We start from the raw sequence: 22,531 nt of genomic DNA, 5'->3' as shown, positions 1-22,531 counted from the left end.
AAACATAATGGTTCCACTGGCTAACCTTCTTTTATCACAACAGTTCACTGAAGGCAAGGTTTCAGTGTGACACAGCCCCATTGACTTCCATGCATTCCCAATTTGCATCGTTCCCCACTTACATCATTACACTAGTATAAATTAATTAAGTATATATCGTTGCTGTCGGGCAGAAACCTCTCCTCTCCATATTTTAACCTCTTGTGTTTTTTTCTCTCCCATAAATGAATGTCCTACTTGATCATACTGACACATGATCTGGTACCACCCAAATTTAGAACAAACATGGGAAACTTCTCATTCTACCGCTCTGCCACCAAAATGTGGAATGTCCCGTCACCGCCCATTAAAGCAGTGGTTTTCAACCCTTTTCATATCAAGGTCCATTATTTATTCTGCATTTGAGCCACGGATCACCATTTGATGAGGTTAGCCTCATGGCCTCATAGAGAAAACTACAACTATTTTGTTGTAGTTTGATAAGATTTTGTCCACAATTCCATGCTGTATTGATGTTGGTACCATCATAGGAGAGATAACAGGCCAACCTTGATCAAAATAACAATTCTTTAATTAAGTAAATGCAGATGTTTAACAATCATTTAACTCTTGAGAGCGTAAAATGAAACCAAATGGACCCGTAAGGGTCCATTTGGTTTCATTTTACGCTCTCAAGAGTTAAAGATCTATAAGGGTCCATTTGGTTACCAACTCTCCATCATTTAGCTGGGGACCACCTGGAACCCCCTCAAGGACCACTGGTGGTCCCCGGACCACTGGTTGAGAACCACTCCATTAAAGGATGTGAATCACTGGTTTCTTTCAAAATTGGTCTGGAAAAAACCCTCTTATCAGGAGACCACAAGGGGAGGTAAATGTCATTTTCCCATCTCTTTTGTACATATAGTGTTTCTATTTGATGACAGGTATTATTGTGTTTTTGTATGGTATGTTGATGAATTGAATACATAGGACCACAATGGAAACAAGTCCCCAGAACTTTTTTATGTTATCCTTTTAGCTTTAATGTCTTACTGTACCACATGCCGTTTACATTTCTGACTAATAAAGTATTCAACCAATCAAAAACATTTCTAACCTTTGGGCGTTTTCGCTGTGAACTCCGGGTCGAAGTAGAACGTGTCGTCGGGGCGTCCCGAGGCGGGTTTGAAAGGGGGGTGGAGCTCCCTACGGAACAGTTTCTATAGGGAGTGATGGAGGGAGGAGGAGGAGGAGAAAGACCAAAGAGAAAAGAAGGAGAGACACTCCAGTCAGAAATGCAGTGATGAGGAAAAATAAAACACATTTGAGTCAAATATAATAATTGTCTCTGTCGAATGGAAACCTCATTACTTCAACAGGCTGGCCTTGGACTTTCTTTCCTTTCGTTGTGTGTGGGGTTTTTTTTTTTATCATGTGGATTGCGGATTGTACCAGTGAAGTTACCTCTATTGTGGACTATGTGGTTGGCAATCTCGTGTACAACACGCTGATATTCTCTCTGATATTCTTTTTGCACCTAAAATGTCTAATACCATGTAACAACGGTATATACCTGCTGCTATGTTGATAGGCCCTACGTCTGATCTCATGTACAAACTGCACTGGTTGGATATCGTTGCTGTCGGGCAGAAACCTATTATCTCCATATTGTAACTTTTTGGTGTTTTTTCATAAATTAACGCCCTACTTGATCATACTACACGTCACACAAAAGCATCAAAAGTTGCTGTTTTTGAATTGGAATCCTAAAAAGACATGATGATATGCTCTGTGTATATGTAGATTTTCTTTGTCGATTTGTCTTTTTTTGTCTTCTTTTTCTCCTTTCTGGAAATAACAAAGACGATGGAGCTCGCACAAAAAACTAATTTCACCCACTTTTTTATTACACCCGAAAAGCTATGATGTGACAATAAAAGCCGATTCTGAATTCTTTTCACAGCCAGGTTGTTAATAACATGTCACAGGAGACAAAAGACACAGACATACAAACAAGACTAGGAACACATTTTTCATACAGACACAGTGAAACCGTGGGACTAAAAGACAAACGATACAGAGACAGACACAGAGATGGACGTACATTCCAGTCGATGGTGTTGTAGAACTGATGCCTCTTGATCTCCTCGACTCCGTCTGGTCCGGCTCCTACACAGACACACAACAGTACCGGATCAGTCAGTCAGTCTGCTCTGTTACAGCAGTAGTTCTCATGTCAAGGACCCCCAAATTGATATGTATTTTGGCCGCAGACCCCCATCTGAAAATGTTTTGTGCCAGGAGATACTGCAGGGGGGCCGCAAAATCTTTGTGTGATAAGGACTTTATTTTTATTTTTTTACATAAACCACTTGAACCCTCGCGGCACCGCCGCGAGTGTTGTGAGCTTGTAGAGGCGAAGAGGTTTGGTGTACAGGAAAAAAAAGAGCAGAACAAGTACCGAGCAAAAGGTCAAGTTTACAAAGTATTGAGGGTTTAAGTCGTTATGTCTGAAAACACACATTTAACATGAATCAAATATGTAGTGGAGGGGTCCCTTCTCTCTCAGCTAAGGGGTCGTTGGCCTGAAAAATGTTGAAGACCCCTGGTAGAGTAGTGCTGTCAAAGGTGAGAGGGGTGCTGTGTGTGTGTGTGAGTCTCTTACCTAGTCTGTTTGAAGGGTTGCGCTTGAAAAGATTTCTCAGGAGACTCTGGGCTTCTGAACTCAGGAACTGTGGCATCCCCAACTTAGCTCTGAAGAACAGACAGACACACACACCCACGCAAGAGTGGATAGACAGACAGAGATAAAAGGGTTATATGGAGAGAAAGTTGGATGACAAAAAAACAATATCATAGCACCAAGCATTCTGCTACAGTCATCAAATATCCATATTATATATCATCTGAACTCAGTCTCAATTGAAACCATGTGAAAGACTAGACTGCAATATGGCCCTCTCGCACGCGCACGCACACACACACGCACGCACACACACAGGAAACCACATCAGCATTCTGGAGAAACAAGCTCAGCGTTTCTTCTCGAGAGAGTGACAGAGAGGAAGTAGAGAAAGCAGCTTAATATTTCTATAAATCCTTTCTTCTCTTTCTGTCCAAGTTCAGCACCAGGCATTTTTTTTATTGTTCTCGTTAAGTTTCTGTTGTTCTCCTCCTCATCTGCATATCGTCTCTGTTGGGTGGAAACCTCATATGTCCAAAACTGTTACTTTTCAGGATTCAGGATCTAACCAGCTCGAAATGCTTTTGTGTGACGCTGTAGTATATATATCAAGTAGGGCGTTCATTTACGGAAAAAACACGAAAAGTTAAAATAATATGGAGATAAGAGGTTTCTGCCTGACAGCAACAATATTTCTCTCCCCATCGCTCACTCCCTCTCGTCTCTCTCTCTCTCTCTCTCTCTCCCCCTTTCACTCTGTGCTTTGGTATTTAGCACACTGGGTCTATTTTCCTTTATCTCTCCTCTATTCTGTCTATCCTCTCATCCTCTCTCTTCTCAGTTTATCTCCTTTAATCTTAATCCCGCTATTTGCCCTGGATTACATGCATGTTTATACACACACACAAATGCAGTGGCAATAACATGAGTGCATGCACAGCACACACTCTCTCTCTTTCACTCCACTAGACCTGTCTACTCGTGAATGATTCAAGTTGGGAACGATGCAAATAGGGAATGCATGCATATGGAGGATATTAGCGTCTCCATCCTACTCCGTTCAACACCCGTAGGTGTCAATAGGCAGTGATAAAGATCAACTTCGCCAATCAGTTTCCCTCCCTCAAACGCTGACAGTTGTGTTCTTAGTGATGCTTGGTCAAGTGGGATTTTAATCCCTAGTGGTGCTGGACAGATACTTTAAACCGACCGAATAATCTGTCTAAACCGGGCTTGACACTGACAAAAGGCGAGCATTATTAGTCGGGCTTACAGCAGCAAAAAGATGTAATTGCTATGCGCTGGAAACCACCCCACTCCCTTTTCCTTTCCAGTGTGGGTGCCAACATAGGCCTACTTATCTAGAGGAGTGTACTTGGAGCTATCAGCAGCCCGCGTACATGGAGTGAAGGAGCCAACGATGTGGAATTCGATCTTGGTGAACCTTAGAAGCCTTTTAGAACGATCGCCTATTGATTGATCACCTGTTGTGTTACCATTTTTATCCACTCGTGGAGTCTAATAGTGTGCATCGTGGTTATGCATCTGGAAAATCAATAAAGGAAAATGATCACAAGAAAGGATTATGTGACTCACTTAAGGATCATGGTCATGGTTTCTTTCCGGTCCTTCCCCTGGAATGGTAGTGTTCCTGTCAGCATCTCAAACTGAGAGAAAGATGGAGAGAGAGGGAGGGGGTAAGGTAAGTGTAGTGGCACTACGTCTATTTCTTCAAATGCGATCGACAAGACGAAATAACCATTCTTTAAAAAGGTTTTACTTAGAAAACACAAAGAGTCAAGTGCACGGTCAAGAAATTGTGTTGCTTCCTTCAGTGTCTGACTCCAACTAAACTAGAAGTGTGACATCATCACATTTATACACAGGTGCATCAACTATTTTTAAACATCAAACAGAATGCAATTAGACCTCTTTAGACACACATGACACTTATGTAATCAAATTACCAGCAATCACCTTTTAACCTTTTCAGCAAAAAACACTTAATCTTAATCATGAATTTACTCAAAATAATAAAATGACAATTGGCTCCTACAGCAAGCATAGCTAGTATCAGAGGTGTGTACACGTTCTACAGTGGTACCAGTTATACAAGTCCCTCTCCGTGCATCTAGCCTGCATTAGTACAGCAGACAATCTATGAACATTGGTATCTATGAACATTGATACCAAATTTGTTCTTTTTACAGTGATACCCAGGGCCGGTTCTAGGGGGGGGCAGGGGTGGGCAGTGCCCACCCAAACGTGCATCCTGCCCACCCAATCAAAATTGGGGTAAAAAAAAAAAAAATTGCCTTTTTTTTTATCATAAAATATTTATGTAACATTTATTTATTTTGATTGGGTGGGCACCATAGACTGTAAGTGGGAACCGTGGGCAGCATTTTGCCACATTGGTGCCACAGGTTTCAGGGTAGAGGTCAGACAAAAGGCAACACATTTTTTTATAGGTCTAACTGTGCCAAAATGCATATTTTCCTACGCATTTGGGGGGTTTGGGGCCCCCGAAAACCCCCCAAATGGTTTTGGGCCCCCCCAAAATTTTCGCGCGGCGCCGAGGAAGCCGCCCCACCAGCATTTATTAATGCCCCCCCAGTTAATAATTTCTGTATCCGGCCCTATATCCTCGGCAACAGTGATACCATTGCATTCCTTCGGTGCCAATGCATTCAACGTACTGTAACCTTTTCATGTCAAGCATGCCTAAATTAATATGTATTTGGTCACGGACCCCCATCTGAAAAGGTTTTGAGTCAGGGACCCCCCAATACAAGATAAAAAAAAAAAAAGTCAAAGATATCAAACGTACAGTACCCATTAACTGCCAGAAGTATTTCTGGCCAGTGCCAGAGATTTTTCATTGAAAAAATAAAAGTACTCAGGAGCCGAGATACAGATTTTTTAAGTTTTAAGTTAACGAGGAAGTGGATAGGAGTCTAGATCTTCGAAAAATCATATCTCCTTGGTCTTTGGGTCAAATTTAAAAAATATATATTAATTTTGTTTTATTTATTTTTTTAGTTCACGTAGATCTACGCGACTGGCACGTGGCGGCTTTAAATAGGTTCGCGTAGATCTACGCGATTGGCAGTCAATCAGTTAATGGATAAAGTGGTTAAAATTATTGTGATGCCATATTAACACATTTTGCTGGGGACCCCCTGAAACACCCCCCAATGACCCCTGGGGGTCCCCAGACCCCACTTTGAGAACCACTGCGTGTAAACTATCCCCGGCTACATAAAGCAACACATTTTCAACAAATTCCAACCGACCAATGAGGAGGAGCCCTCCCTTCTCACCATAAGCACGCCGTAGGACCACCAGTCAGCGCTGTGGGTGTGTCCTCGCCTGTTGACCACCTCGGGGGCCATATACTCCACCGTCCCACAGAAGGAATAGGCCTTGTTCTCCTGGTCTATCGACTCCTTGCTCAGGCCAAAGTCTGCAACGCACCGTTTTATGCTTCATTATTACACAGCTGTAAATAATGCAGGGTGATTAGACCCTAATAATCACCCTGTCAAGGTTTGTTTCTCAATAATGACCCCCTGCTTAAGATTTCATTGCACACCAGTGTCGTTCAGTGAACATATAGCTGATCTACAAGCTCAAAACGTGTCGTAATTAACGTGATCTGTTGTGAGCACTGGCGTGCATCTAAGTATAAATCAGAGGCATTACACACACGGATGCATTGCACATGCACATATGGAACTGTGCACGCTTATACACACAATATAGCCATAGAAATGTGCAAGCATAGATGTGCTCAAGAAAGACACACACGGATGGATGGCCGCACTTAAGACCACACACAAAATGATAAAGATCTCCATTTAGGATTTACAGTGAGAAAGCAGAAGTCAGCAACAAGAACACACACAACCCCACACACTGAAAGTGTCTAGTTATTGCCATAGATGTAGTCAGCAATTAGACTAGAGTAAACACACACAGTCACTCTCTCACACACACACACAAATGAGGACTATCAAACTTTATGATGAAAAGGCTCATTATGATTTGCAATGAAGTCAGCAACAAGGATATATAAAATACACACACACACACACACACACACACACACACACACACACACACACACACACACACACACACACACACACACACACACACACACACACACACACACACACACACACACACACACACACAAAGAGGGTGTAACATTACCTACCAGTAAGCTTGATGTGGCCGTCCTCATCCAGTAGAATGCTGAAATGACACAAATGTTTTTTGTGTGTTTGGGAAGAAATGCATCCAGGCATTAATAACAGCAGCAGAAACTGGACTGGACTAAATGTCCTCGAGGAGAACTAAAGGGAAACGTTTAGGAGTGGAAATGCTGTTTTTTTTTTGGTGAGCAACACCATTGTATGACAAAGTATAATATCGTCTCTGTCGGGTGGAAATCTCATATGTTCAAAACTGTTACTTTTCTCCGCAGCCAAATGCATATTAAGTTTGGGGTCCGTGACATGAAAACGTGAAAAAAAAACGAGAACCACTGCACTAGCCTGTCTGTCTGTCTGTGTGTGTGTGTGTGTGTGTGTGTGTGTGTGTGTCTCTCTTCACTTGTTAATGAGTCTGTCTGTCTGTCTGTCTGTCTGTCTGTGCTTGTACACAAGTCTGTCTGTCTGTCTGTCTGTACGTACTTGTACACCTTTCTGTCTGTACGTACTTGCACACCTGTCTGTCTGTCTGTCTGTCTGTCTTGCGCGAAAGCGTGTGTGTGTGTGTGTGTGTGTGTGTGTGTGTGTGTGTGTGTGTGTGTGTGTGTGTGTGTGTGTGTTCATACTTCTCTGGTTTGAGGTCTCTGTAGATGATTCCAAGGCCATGCAGGTGGTCGAGGGCCAGAGCCAGCTCTGCCAGGTAGAACTTCACATCCTCCTCTGTAAACATCACCTAAACACACACACACACATGCATTACATACATACAGTACACACACACACACACACACACACACACACACACATGCATGCATGCATAAATACAGTGTGCTTCAACCACTTGAACCCTAATGTCCCTATTCTGGACATTTGGTCCTGACAAGTATAGTCACACACACACACACACACACACACACACACACACACACACACACACACAGGAGGAGGATGCATGGGGGGGGGGGGCTGATACCTCCTTGGAGAGACGGGTGAACAGGTCCCCCCCTCGTAGGAAGTCCAAGATCAGATAGAGCTTCCCCTCTGTCTGGAATGCTGCAGACAGACAGACAGACAGACAGACGGGAGGAGAAGGAGGAGAGAAATAAATAAAGCTGACAGCGTCATACAGTAGCTCTCATCTTAATGAGTTGTTCTGATTGGCCAGAGCCGGCGTTGTTGCTGATTCAACAGTAGACCGGTGTGTTGTGATTGGCTGAGGTTGGTCGGCATGCTGACTCACCATAGTGCAGTTTGACGATGAAGGGGTGGTTGACCTCCACCAGAATGTCCCTCTCCATCTTGGTCCGCACGCGGTCACGCACTGCAAAACACAGGGTGCACGCACGCACGCACGCACACACACACACTTTATTGATGTTTTTGGTGCCCCATCACCGTAAGTGATGGGTGTGTGACAAGACACGAAAATAAAAATGTTTTAATTCACTCACTCACTGGGACACACCACGGGGGTGTACACACACACACACACACACACACACACACACACACACACACACACACACACACACACACACACACACACACACACACACACACACACACACACACACACACACACACACACACACACACACACACACACACATCGACAACCACATACACAGATGCACAATCCCATACACAACAGCACCAACAAATACACAAACACCAGTCCTAGAGACGAAAGCAGCACTCAACTCGCCCCAAAATAGCTCAAACCAAAGCGAAACTCTCTCTCTTCCCCATATCAGTTTGTTCTATTTTTCTCTCCCTTATCACACCCTCTTCTACTCTCCTCTTCTCACCTCTCCTCCCCTTTCCTCACACCCCCTCCCCTCCCCTCTCCTCTCCTCTCGTCTCTTCGTTCAGCCCTTCTCATCTACGTTGGCAGGAGCGAGGCTCCCAGATGGTGATGGATGAGTAATTGAATAAAGGGAAGAAATGGAGAAGAAACAACAGAGGAGGGGTGGAGGGAATCTGTCTCCAACTGAGAGAGAGACAGAGAGAGACAGAGAGAGAGAGAGAGTGAGAGAGAGAGGGAGGGAGGAGAGAAGGTGAGATACAGACGAAGAGAGAGACAGATTAAACTCAGAGGGAGAAATAACAGGGCCAGAGATGCTGTGGTAGTGTGTCGTGGTGACCACCAGAGGGAGCATGCATATGAACTTCTCCTCAAACATTCCTCTGCTCTTTTCTTCTCAGCTCTCTCCTCATGTCTGGTCTCACATCAAGGTGGGACATTCCTCTTTGTGCTGTGATGACTTGCATTGCATTTTCACTGTATACGGTCGTTACATCTAGACGTTTCTGAGGAGGGATTTCTATTTTTCATGTGTTCTATTTTTCCATGTGTTCCATTTGTCTTGAATAGTCTTTAGACAATGTATTATTGTATCTATTATGTTATATTGATGGCCGTCTAATCACCCCACCCTCGCTTCCCCTCTTCAATTGGAGAATTGCTCTCCGTTTGACAGTTGGCTTTACTGCTTTTGGCTTTACTTTTTTTCCCCAGATCTACAAGTCCTCAGCCTAGCCAGTGCAGCCTGAGCCTGTAGATCAGGTGGGTGGGTGTGTCAGTGGTTAATTGCCACAACAGCTGTCTTTGATTGTGATTCTGTCCTCTGTTTGTATATAACACGCCTATTGCCTGTATTGTATCAGACCTGATGAAGACCCGCATTTTCAACTGGGAGCTAAGACACAGTGTGCAGACTTCCCTTCCTTCTCCATGACTTGCATTGACAAAATGGGGGAACACAAGGCAAATAATAATATCCCCCCAAATAACACACACCTTTAAGCGTGGCTTTCTTTAGCACCTTCATGGCATACAGCTGGCCTGCGTCTGGCCCTGTGGTCTTCTTCACCAGAAACACCTACACACACACACACACACACACAGAGAGAAAGTTGGTGTGTGTCATGTGTACATCAGTGGTTCTGAAAGTGGGGTCCTTGGGGGCGTTCCAGGGGGTCCCCAGCTAAATTTGTTAACATGGCATCACAATCATTTTAACCACTTTATTCATTTATACATTGGGCTATTAAAAAAATAGCAGATGTACAAGCACACAGCACGTCACATAGTGCTGCGCTACAAAAAATCTTGAAAGTATTGGGACATTTTGAATAATTGTGCTTTTTTTTTACATAAATCTTCTCTTCTGGGGATCCCTGGCACAAAAAAAAAAGTGGCCAAATACATATCAATTTGGGGGTCCTTGACATGAAAAAGTTTGATAAGCACTGGTGTACATTGTTGTTTGCAGATGGCCTGTCTCCGTCCTGCTTATGTCCAGCAGAGATACAGGACTGAATGTAGACATTAATCTGTGTATATGGGCTATGACCCATTTCTTTTATAATGGTAATCTACACATATACAACCGGAAAATCCCACCCCCTACACACACGCACACACACACACACACACACACACATCTACAGCAGTGGTTGGGGGTTCATCACAATCATTTTAACCACTTTATCCATTCATACGTTGGCTATACGTTGGCTACAAAAATATTTAAAATGTTTGGACATTTTTGAATCATCATCCTCCAAATCTTCAAGACTTTTTTTTCCCAGTTTCAGCAGGTCAATAAGAACAAAAATACGTCATAAGAACTTTGGCAGTGCCTTTGCTGACCTTTCAGTTCACCAATTCTTCCCCCGGGATGTTCTCAATGGCCATGAAAAGGAAGGCCCTAACTGGACAATTACAATCGTTTTTAGGCCCGAAAACCCGAAAAGGTCGTCATTATTTGCATAATGTCACGCATCCAACAAACTTTGAACTGAGAAGATTGGACCTTCCGTTCCAGAGATAATGGCCAAAACATCTTGAAAACGGCCACTTTCGCAGATTTTCAATGTTTGAGTTTTGGCCATTTTCGCCAGTTCTTCTTTAATAACACGGGGTAGGAAGGTCGGACGGGGACGAACTAGATACCTGACTAAAGTTCACTTTGAGCTGCATCCATCCCATCCACTGGGGGCCTTACTGTTCGGCCGCTAGGGACAGTTGAAATCTTTTTTGGGGGTCATTAATTTTTTTATCACGGAACCCGAGGCTCGGCTCGGCCCGACCAATTAGCATGCATTTTCGTCCCGGCCCGAAAACGTTGAGTCAGGTTCGGGCAGAATTTGAGAACTCTATCAAACACTCAATGCGCTTTTGAGATTTAGATTGCTCTCTCTCTGAGCGACTGCAAACAAACAAGCAACCAGATGGCAATGAATTAACGTAGTGTGAGAGCACACAGCACACACTTTGGTCCACTGCGTCTGTCGCCAGAAATGGTGAAATCAAATCTCGGAGACAAATTATGTCAAAGGACGTTGGATGTTGATGTAAACAAACAGTGAACAGATACAGTATGTGGTCAAAAAAAATCACTGTCACAGCACTGTATACAGCGCTGTGTGGTTAAGCTCACACACACACAGGTTTGTATTACTGTACCTGCGAGGACATCAACATTTTAGGACAGCGATTTTATGAATGCCATTTTTTTAACATTTTGCCATTTTTATCTGTAAACAGCAGATCTACAAGCTCACAACGCGCCGCGCTGCGCCACGTTGTGAGCTTACAGATCAGCTATTTAAATCGGTGCATGACACTGGCACGCAAATAAGTATGAATCATGTTTAACTTGAATTCCAACACCTAATCTCTTTAATGTCTTCTCCTAATCCTAAACAGCAATTTTCCTAATTGTAAACGTCTTTCTAAGAATCTTTTTTCAAACATAAAACAATCATTGCTCTTGTGAGGACCAGGAAAATGTTCCTCACAATGTCTATTTCTCATATTCTACTATACTTGTGGGGACATTTGGTCCTCGATCCTAACACACACGCACACACACACACACGTGTATACCTTGCCAAAGGAGCCCTGTCCCAGTACTTTGCGGAGTTCAAACTGTCGTGGGTCACCCTTTTCGGATCCCTCCTTCACTAGATGAGTTATGTTGATTTCCTTTATCATGACATCATCCTGTAACACACACAGGCACACAGGTAAACATACAATATATTTGATTATTACATGGCTTTGTTGAATATAGGGCTGGGACGATATAGGTAGAAGGATGCCGAGGCTGGAACTGCCAGGCAGGAGTCCTAGAAGAGGACCAAAGAGGAGATTTATGGATGTAGTGAAAGAGGACATGAAGGTAGTTGGTGTGAGATGGAGGCAGATGATTCGCTGTGGCGACCCCTGAAGGGAAGAGCCGAAAGGAAAAGAAGAAGAAGACTGTAGTAGCACAATTATATTATTATCTTTGGCATTTCAAGACACAAAACAGAAAAACTTTAAGGGATAGTTCACCCCCAAAACTTTTTTTCTATCGATTAGTCACCCCATGGAGACTTGAATTCATGGATATTTTTTAGTTTTTGTCGCATTCCTAAGCCAATAATTTGATGACCCGGGGACCTGCAGGCAGCGGTTCCGGTAGGAGACACAAACAAGACTGTTCCTACCGGAACCGCTGCCGGTCGTCAAATTATTGGCTTAGGAATGCGACAAAAACAAAAGAATATTCATGAATTCAAGTCTCCATGGGGTGACTAATCGATAGAAAAAATGTCATTTTAGGGGTGAACTATCCCTTTAAAATGAAAAAGGACTACATTTATCTTTAACTCTTTGACTTCCAATGATGAGATTTCTCGTCATATTTTGCTAAGGTGCAGACTGCCAATGACAAGAATCACGCGATTTTTGTGTTTTCAATTTTTTTTGTGATTTTACGCTGTATGGCGCTGTTCGCTAACACATGAGTGACCATTTGACTCCCAGTGAAGAAATTAATGAGCAAATCACGTGATAGCAAAGAAATTATATATAATCAAACATTTTGAAAATAGCCGATCTACATGCTCACAACACCTTGCAATGCGAGGCGTTGTGAGCTTGTAGATCTGCTATTTTCACAATATTTATCTGTGGAACCGAGTCAAACTAAATTTCAACTCCTACAATTCCAAGTGCTTGTCAGGGTGGGAGGTCCCCAGTTCGAATATGATTATTTGTGGGGGTCGCACCCTAAAAAGGTTGAGAGAGGCTGCATATCCGGTTGGGGCGCCGCAATGTTATTGTTCCCCGGCCCACACAAACGCCAAAATGGAGTAGCTCAGTACTCCGTCTCTCCCCTACAAGCTAGAATAAAATATGGACATACCAAACTAATTGAAGTGATCCAATAATGTTTTGAAGAAACTTCCATAAGATTCCACAGGTTCATGGTGCCCTGCCACTATGACGCTGCGAGGCGTCGTAAGCTTGTAGATCGGCTATTTTTGTCCCAGAGGTTTGGTGTAGAGGGGGACAAAAAGAGCAGACCAAGTACAGAGTGAAAGGTCAAGTTTACTAAGCATTGGCGGTTTAAGTGATTACGTGCAAGTGCATTAATCTGCAACACAGTTTTATTCAGTATGTAGTGGGGGTCCCTGCTTCATCTCTCTCTCAGCTAGGGTGTCCTTGGGGCTGAAAAACGTTGAAGACCCCTGCTTTACTCTGTAGCACTGCACCCTAGTTGCAAAGCTAGAAGAGGCCAATGCAACACTATCAGTCTTTACAGTACAGTCAACAAAACCAGCCAGTGTTGCCAGGTTTTGTGAGAGAAACAAGCAACCAGGTCCCAAAGGAAACAACTATCAGTCTAACCACTTTAAACCTATATACATCGGCTATTTGAAAATAGACGGATGTATATAGCTCAAAATGCGTCTTGATGCCACGCATTGTAGATCTGATCTAGAGATTGTAGATCTGCTATTTTCAACAAAAGCATTTAAATACACAAATCTTGTATGGGGGTGCATGGCACAAAATATTTTCAGATGTGGGTCAGTGTACAAAAGACATTCATTTGGGGATCCTTGACATTAAAATGTTTTGACAACCACTGGTTTATACAACATTCGGAAGCAAGACTAAATAAGCAACTGCACTTTAGAAACAAGCCCCCCCGCCCCCCAAAAAAAGCAACCCGCAACTACCGACATTTACGAGCAACTTTACAGGAAAACAAGCCCAAGGTTGCTTATAAAAAGCAGACCTGGCAACACTGAACACTGCTGCCCATGAACCTGATGTTCAGTGTTATTACAGCATGAAGTGAAAGCACAGAGAGTGGGTGAAAATGGACACTGTGTGAACTGCAGTGACTAATGCCATCGTTGCTGTCGGACAAAAACCTCTTATCTCCATATTTTCACTTTTTGTGTTTTTTTGTAATCAACGCCCTACTTGACCATACTACAGCACCACACAAAAGCATCAAAAGTAGCAGATCTGCAAGCTCGAAATGTGGCGCGAAGCGACGCGTTTCGACCTTGTAGATCTGCTACTTTTGATGTTTTTGAATTTGTCTCCTGAAAAGTAACAGTTTTGGACATATGTGGTTTCCACCCAAAAGAGATGATATCACACTTACAAAACTGTGTGTGTGTGTGTGTGTGTGTGTGTGTGTGTGTGTGTGTGTGTGTGTGTGTGTGTGTGTGTGTGTGTGTGTGTGTGTGTGTGTGTGTGTGTGTTCTGTTCTTGTGTGGGTTATCTGTCTCTGTATGTGTATTGTACAACATAATCATCTTTCTCTGGCTTTGCTCTCTAGCTCATGCATTGCCTCCCAGATGGCTGTTGTTGGTAGAAGTCAAACTAATAAACAAAACATGCAAAAAAGCAGGGAAGACAAACGGTCTCTCTGATCATGTCTCTCTGCATGCCTCCAGCATGATGCTCCTCTCTCCCCTGCATTATATATATATAGTCACTCACACACACCACCTTTTCGACAGTGTTTTCTTTGATCTTGTCGATGGCAGTGCCAGTGTGTATGTTCTGTGCACCTACAGTATAGCCTCTCAGCTTCTTTCTAATCTACACCCTGCCTCCTCGCTTTTGCTTCCCCTTTTCTCTCTTCATCTCCTCCACCCTCTCATTTTCAGCTCTTCGCTCTAGGGGCTGCAACTGTCTGACTGTCTTCTAAGCGACTATTCTACCGATTACGTTTATCGAATAATCGAGAAGCGTCTTTTTTTGTTTGTTTTCGTATCAACGAATCGACGCAAAATAATTAGAATAGATTTTTTTTACAGTTGACTGAATTGATTAGTCTTCTACAATTAGTGAAAATAGCCGATCCACAAGCTCACATATCTTGTAGATCTGCTATTTTGAAGACGAAAAAAATATCGAAAGAAAAAAGGAAAATTTCAAAATGTCTCCTCCTAATTCGATTATTTTTAACTGAAGTCGATTAAATAAATAAAATCCATTAGTTCGATGAACTAGTCTGTTGCACCACTTACTCCGCTCCCTCACCTCACCTCTCCTCATCTTGAAGTGCCCCTGCTGTCTATTATAATCCTCTCCTTTCTCCTCTTCTCCTACAGTACGTCCATCCAGTACCTGCAGTTCTCCGGACAGTGGCCTGCTAGTGGTTATAGGTGCATGGTGGCTCCTGTACTTCCCGCGGAGGCTCCGGGGTGTCAACAGTCATGCTTCTGTACGGAGGTAACCAACCGCGTTGTACTGGAGCCCATGGGGCTGCTAGCAGCTCTACACACCTCTCTCTCTCTAATCCCAAATCTCCCTCTACCTTCCTTCCTTCCTTCCTCCTGCTCTCCATCCGCCCCCCCCCCCTCCCCCCCTCCCCCCCTCCCTTCCTCTCCGCCGGTTTCTTGCTATGGCTATATATATATAGAGATGAGAAGTGATTCTCATCTCTCTCTTCATCATTTTGCACCCCCCACCCCACACACACGCTGCTAATTTCACATTGCGTGTCATTGACATCCAAAAATGGAACAGCGGTCTTCCCATTATGCAAATACATCCCCAGTGGCAGTAATGAGCTTCAGCTGCACTTCAGACTGTATAATAATAGGCCTAGTTTTTCTACCATTTGCTATATCAGTGTTAACTTCTCAAACTTTCTTTTTAAAATTTCAAGGACCCCCATAGAGGTCCTTTTTACACACTAGGGGAGAACAAACGAACACGAAAATTGCAACGTGATTATCTCTCGTCGAACTCTTAATTTGGTGATGACTCATTCGTATAGGTTGATGATTTTATTCGCTGTGTGAACGATCGAACTCGTTTCGGAAAATAAATACGTGGCTTTGTCTCTACATATGGGTGTTCTGTGTGGACACACACACACACACACACACACACACACACACACACACACACACACACACACACACACACACACACACACACACACACACACACACACACACACACACACACACACACACACACACACACACACACACACACACACACACACACACACACACACACACACACACACACACACACACACACAAGCTACAGGGACAGTAAGCTAGGTACTGCGCTACATGCTAACCGTTCTGTTCTGCTAAACTATCTGTCTGTATCATGAGGCTATAAAGCCCAACAGAGATAACTTCACATCATGACACACAAACAAATGTATGTATGCACATTCACACAAGCAGGTGGTAACAGCTGGGCAGCTGTTCCTGTGTATGCAGGAAGAAAGCTGCGAAGAAAACACGTTCATAGTAACTGAAACACGTTTGCATTTCCTTGTATGGAAGCCACAGTGAAAAACAGGGATCATGACAGTAGACACACACACACACACACACACACACACACACACACACACACACACACACACACACACACACACACACACACACACACACACACACACACACACACACACACACACACACACACACACACACACACACACACACACACACACACACGTTGTAAAATAAAAATATAAAAATAAAAATATAAATAAAACCCCATGGTAAAATGCACAAGGTTGCAATTTCTCCACAGTTCCTTTAATTCTCATTTGGTCATTCTCAGTCTGGGAGACTGGGCCTACTTCATTGCCCAATTGTTAATTGGATATCATTCCACTAATGCGTCTAGTGGTGGTTCTGTCTGGTGCTGCCGTGACCAAATGCTGTAATAATGACATGTAATTCATTTAGTTATCCTTCCATGTGTGCTTGATTAAATCTGATGGTGGAGTGATTATGATGATTGGCCCCCGCGTTTCGGAGTGTGATTGGACGGTCGAAGCGTGTCTGTTCAGCTCTGTACACTCTGAGCCAGTCAGGCTATGGCTTCTTCCCAAATTGATATGTATTTGGCCGCGGACCCCCATCTAAAAAGAGTTAGTGCCAGGGGCCCTTCAGAAGCAAAGATTTGAGTTAAAATGTTCGCTTTAAAAAAAATATATATATATATTCAAAGATTTGCACAAATGTTCACGATTGTTCAAAAATAGCAGATCTACAAGCTCATAGCCAAACGACCCCTGGGGGTCCCGCCCAGACCTCACTTTAGCCCCCTTTCCACTGCAGCTTAAGCACCACACCACACTACACCACACCACACCGCATCAAAATATCTTCCGTTTCCATTACACAAAAGTACCCCCTCTCAAATCCACAGGTATGAGTAGCAGACTCAGGCCATTGACACTCATTTGTAATGTAAACATAGTTGGAGGTCATTGCTTTTTGTCTAACAATGTAATGTAAATGAGTGGCCACTGTCCTGTATACAAATGCAAATCACCTGTACACGTGCGGGTGAACCATTTGGTTCGGTATGAACCAAATGGATCCTTATAACTGTGATTATAATACAATATAAATTATAATGTATTACTATTACTAACTATGCTAATTATAATACACTATAATGGATTATAACTGATGATAATACAATATAAATTATTATAATTTATTACAACTATGATAATATAACACACTATAATAGATTACAACTGTGATCATAATACACTATAAAGTAGTATAATGTTTTACAACTATGATAATCATAATACACTATAATAGATTATAACTGTGATTATAATACACTAAATTATTATAATGTTTTACAACTATGATAATTATAACACACTAGAATAGATTTTAACTGTGATTATAATAATCTATAAAGTATTATAATGTTTTACAACTATATCCTGTTCTAAATAAAAAGTCGGTGAGTGATCAGTCATTATGAAGTGTTTGGCCTCGCTCAGACCTACCCAGGACTGGGTACTTTTTAGGCACCAGTTTAGTACCACTTACACACCACTTCCTTTCAGGGGGATCCCACCCCATCTCACCCTAATATATATATATACACACACGCGCGCACACACACAACAAATGACTCACTGAGCAATGCTAAGATACCACATTAAAGACAACTCACACACACGATATATTAAGAGTGACAATCCATGGGGGGGACATTCTATTGCCTTAGAATAATTCTCTAACCTCTAACATTCTCTGAGGACATTTTGGTCACAACTACACACACACACACACAAACACACACTTAATTGCACATACTAGCTGAACAACACTGATTGAATAGTCACCACGCATGCTCGCAAACACGCACCACACACACATTCTTAATTAATTGCACATACTAGCCGAACACTGATTGAATAGTCACCACGTGCGCGCGCACACACACTCTGAGCACAATATGCATGCAGGTCATTCACAGGATATACCATAGCTGGGATTACCTCCACCTGTTGTGAAGGGACTATCACCTTCCCTGTGTGTGTGTGTGTGTGTGTGTGTGTGTGTGTGTGTGTGTGTGTGTGTGTGTGTGTGTGTGTGTGTGTGTGTGTGTGTGTGTGTGTGTGTGTGTGTGTGTGTGTGTGTGTGTGTGTGTGTGTGTGTGTGTGTAGAGAGAGCATAGCTCTGCCGGAAGAGAACAGGCTGTCCTGGGCGGCCCTTTTGAGTGACCCTCATTAATCAAAAACTTGTGTGTGACCAAAAAGCAGGCGTACGTATAGGGCTGTCACGATTACGACATTTTACCTGGCGATTAATTGTCACTCAAATAATTGCGATTAACGATTTAATTGTGTTTCTGTCATTGAACATTGGAACTTTATGAAAAAAAGCATCGTGAGGCGTTGTGAGCATGTAGATTGGCTACTTTCTAAGGTAATATTTGACAATTTGGCCAATGTTTGACAATTTTTATAGTATAGTTTGTTGATTAATTTTGACGCAATGAAAAATTCATGTCACTACACAAATGTGCAGATACCCTGTATACACTTATACTGTATGTTGGTTTGTTTAAAATTTTCTAAATAAAAAGTCGGTGAGTGATCAGTCATTATGAAGTGTTTGGCCCGTTTGGCCTCGCTCAGACCTACCCAGGACTGGGTACTTTTTAGGCACCAGTTTAGTACCACTTACACACCACTCTACCCACTTCTTTGTAGTGGAAACCGAGGCACAAGTGGACGGTGTGGTGGGGGGTAGGGTGAGGCCATGCATATGGAAAGCCGCCTAGAGAACCAATGGACTAGGCTTTTAGCTTGTTTACACTTCCTCCCGATGCACTCACTGACGCCACAGTCAGCAGCGTACATACAAGCTAATGTTAGCACACGTCAGTGTTAGAAAACGACCAGGGGTCGCGGTAACTCAACCCACTCCCCACTAACTTCACAACCATCTCAACGCTCACCCACACACACAACATACTGTACACTGTAAACATCCTGAGTGTTAATTTAACTGAGTGTCTATTTAACTTAGCACTGGGAACAAACCGGGGGGTCGTGGCGGTAACTCGAACCCCCACCTACTAACGTCCCAACTATCTCAGCGCTCACCCACGCCACATACCGTAGTGTACACAGTAAAATCCTGAGGGATAATGTGACTCTCAGAGTTAAATTAACTCCCAGGATGTTACTGTGTATTATTTACCAGCTCCATATGAGTTTCCCCAACTCCTTTACAGAACTTGGATTTGAGGGAAAGTGGTCAAATTGCCTTTTGTTTAGGAATGTTTCCAGATTCTCCACAGCTAATCTTAGCGCCTATATGCATTAGTGCTGCAACAGTTAAAGGTAGGGTAAGTGATTTGCGTTGGTTAAAATCATTGTTAAATAGCTCTATATTCTGATAGAACTCATTGCTATAGAGTGTTTGTTCAGTATTAGGAGTCTCCTTGTCTCTCAACCTCTTTATTAAACAGAAAATGCATTTTCGTTTCAGTTTCATTTCCAATTTTATCCAACCAGGACAGAGAACTCAATCAGGATACAGATTAAACAAGTGAAATTGGAAGTGATGACACTAAGAAATGAGCAGACAAAATTGGAACTGGAACACTATACAAATTAAGCTTAAAAATGGGTACTTTCTCCTGATTGACTGAGATTTTGACATCTACCGAAAAATGTATTTTCTGTTTATTAAAGAGCTGGAGAGACAGGGAGACATCTGTTACTGAAAAAACACTCTATAGCAATGATTACTATCAGAATATAGTATTTTAACCTTTTAACAAAATACTTTTTGTTTTAACCAAAAAATATCACTTACCCTACCTTTAATTAAACTAATCGATTTTAATAAAATAATTGATTTTCAAAAATACCCCAAATAAGTCACACCACCTCATCACCGCATCATGACGCATCGTAAGCTTATAGATCAGCCATTTTAGCTATTTTTGTGTGACATCATTGTACAACAAAGACTATAATAGAGTAAAAATACGAATCAATTTAGTCGATCATGCAAATCAATTCGAATTTTTCATTCCAAACCCATTTAGACCGGGAAACCCTATACGTAACTATACCTTTCAATCCGGGAACCCCTTTTGGGGTAGTTGTTGCTGTGTGCAGTATATAGAATATAGAGTATAGAGTATATATTTTGAATAAATATTTGAAGTTTTTCAGAGAACTTAGGTCAGTATTTAGAAGTCGTTTTCAGAACCGGCCTCAGGTCTGAAGCCGATTCTAAAAACGGTGTATCACGATTTCAAGTTTTCTGAAAAACTTTAAATCTTTATGTTGCTATATATATAGCAACAACCAAAATGACACAGAGGCGTTCCCAGTTTGAAGGGTATAACAACGTATAACACGTAACAGGTCTAAATAATAATAATTCAAAAAGTGTAAAAAAAAATAATTCTCGATTATTCGAAAAAAGTTCTCCATAGAATAATCGCTGAGAAGGTCACCGATACTTGCGGCCCTACTATGCATGCACAGAAAGCACACACAGGAGAGAACTCACAGAGACACTTGGGTGCGGGGGTCCCCAGCAGCCTAGCCCCCGAGCCCCATCCTTCCTTCTGCACAGCTCTCGCTGGCCACCGCCCAAACGATCTGCAAAGATACAACCGGGACGCGACGCTCGCCGGCTCTTCCATTCGCGCCCGTCCTGCGGGCCCCACCGGCGGTCGCCTGTCGCCCCCGACGTGAGCCGCCGTTTGAGGCCCTTCAGCCGGTCCCTCAGCCCTCGGGCCAGAGCGGCTACGTACGCGCCGGCCGCCTTGGTGGCCTCTGCCATGATGATGACCCGCTGCTGTGACCCGCTGTGTGTCATGGCATGTCAAAAGGTCAAAGAGAGAGAGGGCACTGAACGAACGAAGGAAGAAACGTTGGGAAAGTGCAGGTTGTTGTGTTCTTCAGAGTCAGGATGCAAGAGTGTGACTGAGAGTGGGGTGTGTGTGTGTGTGTGTGTGTGTGTGTGTGTATGTGTGTGTGTGTGTGGGAGGGGGTCCTCCCTTCTGGACGTGGTATACTGGCATTGGTTCAGAGAGGACACTGTGTATGACAGTATGTGTGTCAGGATGCAAGAGTGTGACTGAGAGTGGGGTGTGTGTGTGTGTGTGTGTGTGTGTGTGTGTGAGGGGGGATCTCCGAGTCACCTGATGGAAACATAGGATGGAAGGGTAACTGCGGGGGGCTTTCAGGGGGATCCCACCCCATCTCACCCTAATATGAGAGGACCGACACTCGACCCCCCCAAATGCCTGGGTATCCCCCTCACACTAGGACACATGAGCACAAATGCACAAGCACATCGTTGCTGTCGGGCAGAAACCTCTTATCTCCGTATTCTTCTAACTGCTTGTGTTGTTTTCGTAAATTCACGCCCTACTTGGTCATACTACAGCGTCAACACAAAAGCAGCAGATCACCATTTCACGGCGCGTTTTGAGCTTGTAGATCTGCTACTTTTGCTGTTTTTGAATCTGAATCCTGAACTGTTTTGGACATATGAGGTTTCCACCTGACAGAGACAATATATATATACACACACGCGCGCACACACACAACAAATGACTCACTGAGCAATGCTAAGATACCACATTAAAGACAACTCACACACACGATATATTAAGAGTGACAATCCATGGGGGGGACATTCTATTGCCTTAGAATAATTCTCTAACCTCTAACATTCTCTGAGGACATTTTGGTCACAACTACACACACACACACACACAAACACACATACTAGCTGAACAACACTGATTGAATAGTCACCACGCACGCTCGCAAACACGCACCACACACACATTCTTAATTAATTGCACATACTAGCCGAACACTGATTGAATAGTCACCACGTGCGCGCGCACACACACTCTGAGCACAATATGCATGCAGGTCATTCACAGGATATGTACCATAGCTGGGATTACCTCCACCTGTTGTGAAGGGACTATCACCTTCCCTGTGTGTGTGTGTGTGTGTGTGTGTGTGTGTGTGTGTGTGTGTGTGTGTGTGTGTGTGTGTGT

At 43.1% G+C, this 22,531-nt stretch overlaps 1 protein-coding gene across 1 annotated transcript in view; it reads right to left on the bottom strand.

The window, feature by feature from the left end:
• LOC308077518 (ribosomal protein S6 kinase alpha-3) overlaps positions 1–22,531 on the bottom strand; it is a 72,821-nt gene that overhangs the window by 7,767 nt on the left and 42,523 nt on the right. Inside the window, exons 3-13 of the mRNA XM_080418266.1 lie at positions 11,777–11,893; positions 9,683–9,764; positions 8,123–8,203; positions 7,856–7,935; positions 7,509–7,615; positions 6,888–6,925; positions 5,989–6,131; positions 4,262–4,332; positions 2,648–2,736; positions 2,087–2,151; positions 1,100–1,202 (exon numbers count right to left, since the gene is read on the bottom strand). Coding sequence (XP_080274392.1) covers positions 1,100–1,202; positions 2,087–2,151; positions 2,648–2,736; positions 4,262–4,332; positions 5,989–6,131; positions 6,888–6,925; positions 7,509–7,615; positions 7,856–7,935; positions 8,123–8,203; positions 9,683–9,764; positions 11,777–11,893 — 976 coding nt within the window. The remainder of the gene's footprint in view (positions 1–1,099; positions 1,203–2,086; positions 2,152–2,647; positions 2,737–4,261; positions 4,333–5,988; positions 6,132–6,887; positions 6,926–7,508; positions 7,616–7,855; positions 7,936–8,122; positions 8,204–9,682; positions 9,765–11,776; positions 11,894–22,531) is intronic.

This window comes from Gymnoscopelus braueri (assembly GCF_963280865.1).
Source record: "Gymnoscopelus braueri genome assembly, chromosome: 21".
NCBI lineage: Eukaryota > Metazoa > Chordata > Actinopteri > Myctophiformes > Myctophidae > Gymnoscopelus > Gymnoscopelus braueri.
The sequence above is the reverse complement of the archived record's forward strand: the minus strand, read 5'-3'. Positions and strand labels throughout refer to the sequence as shown.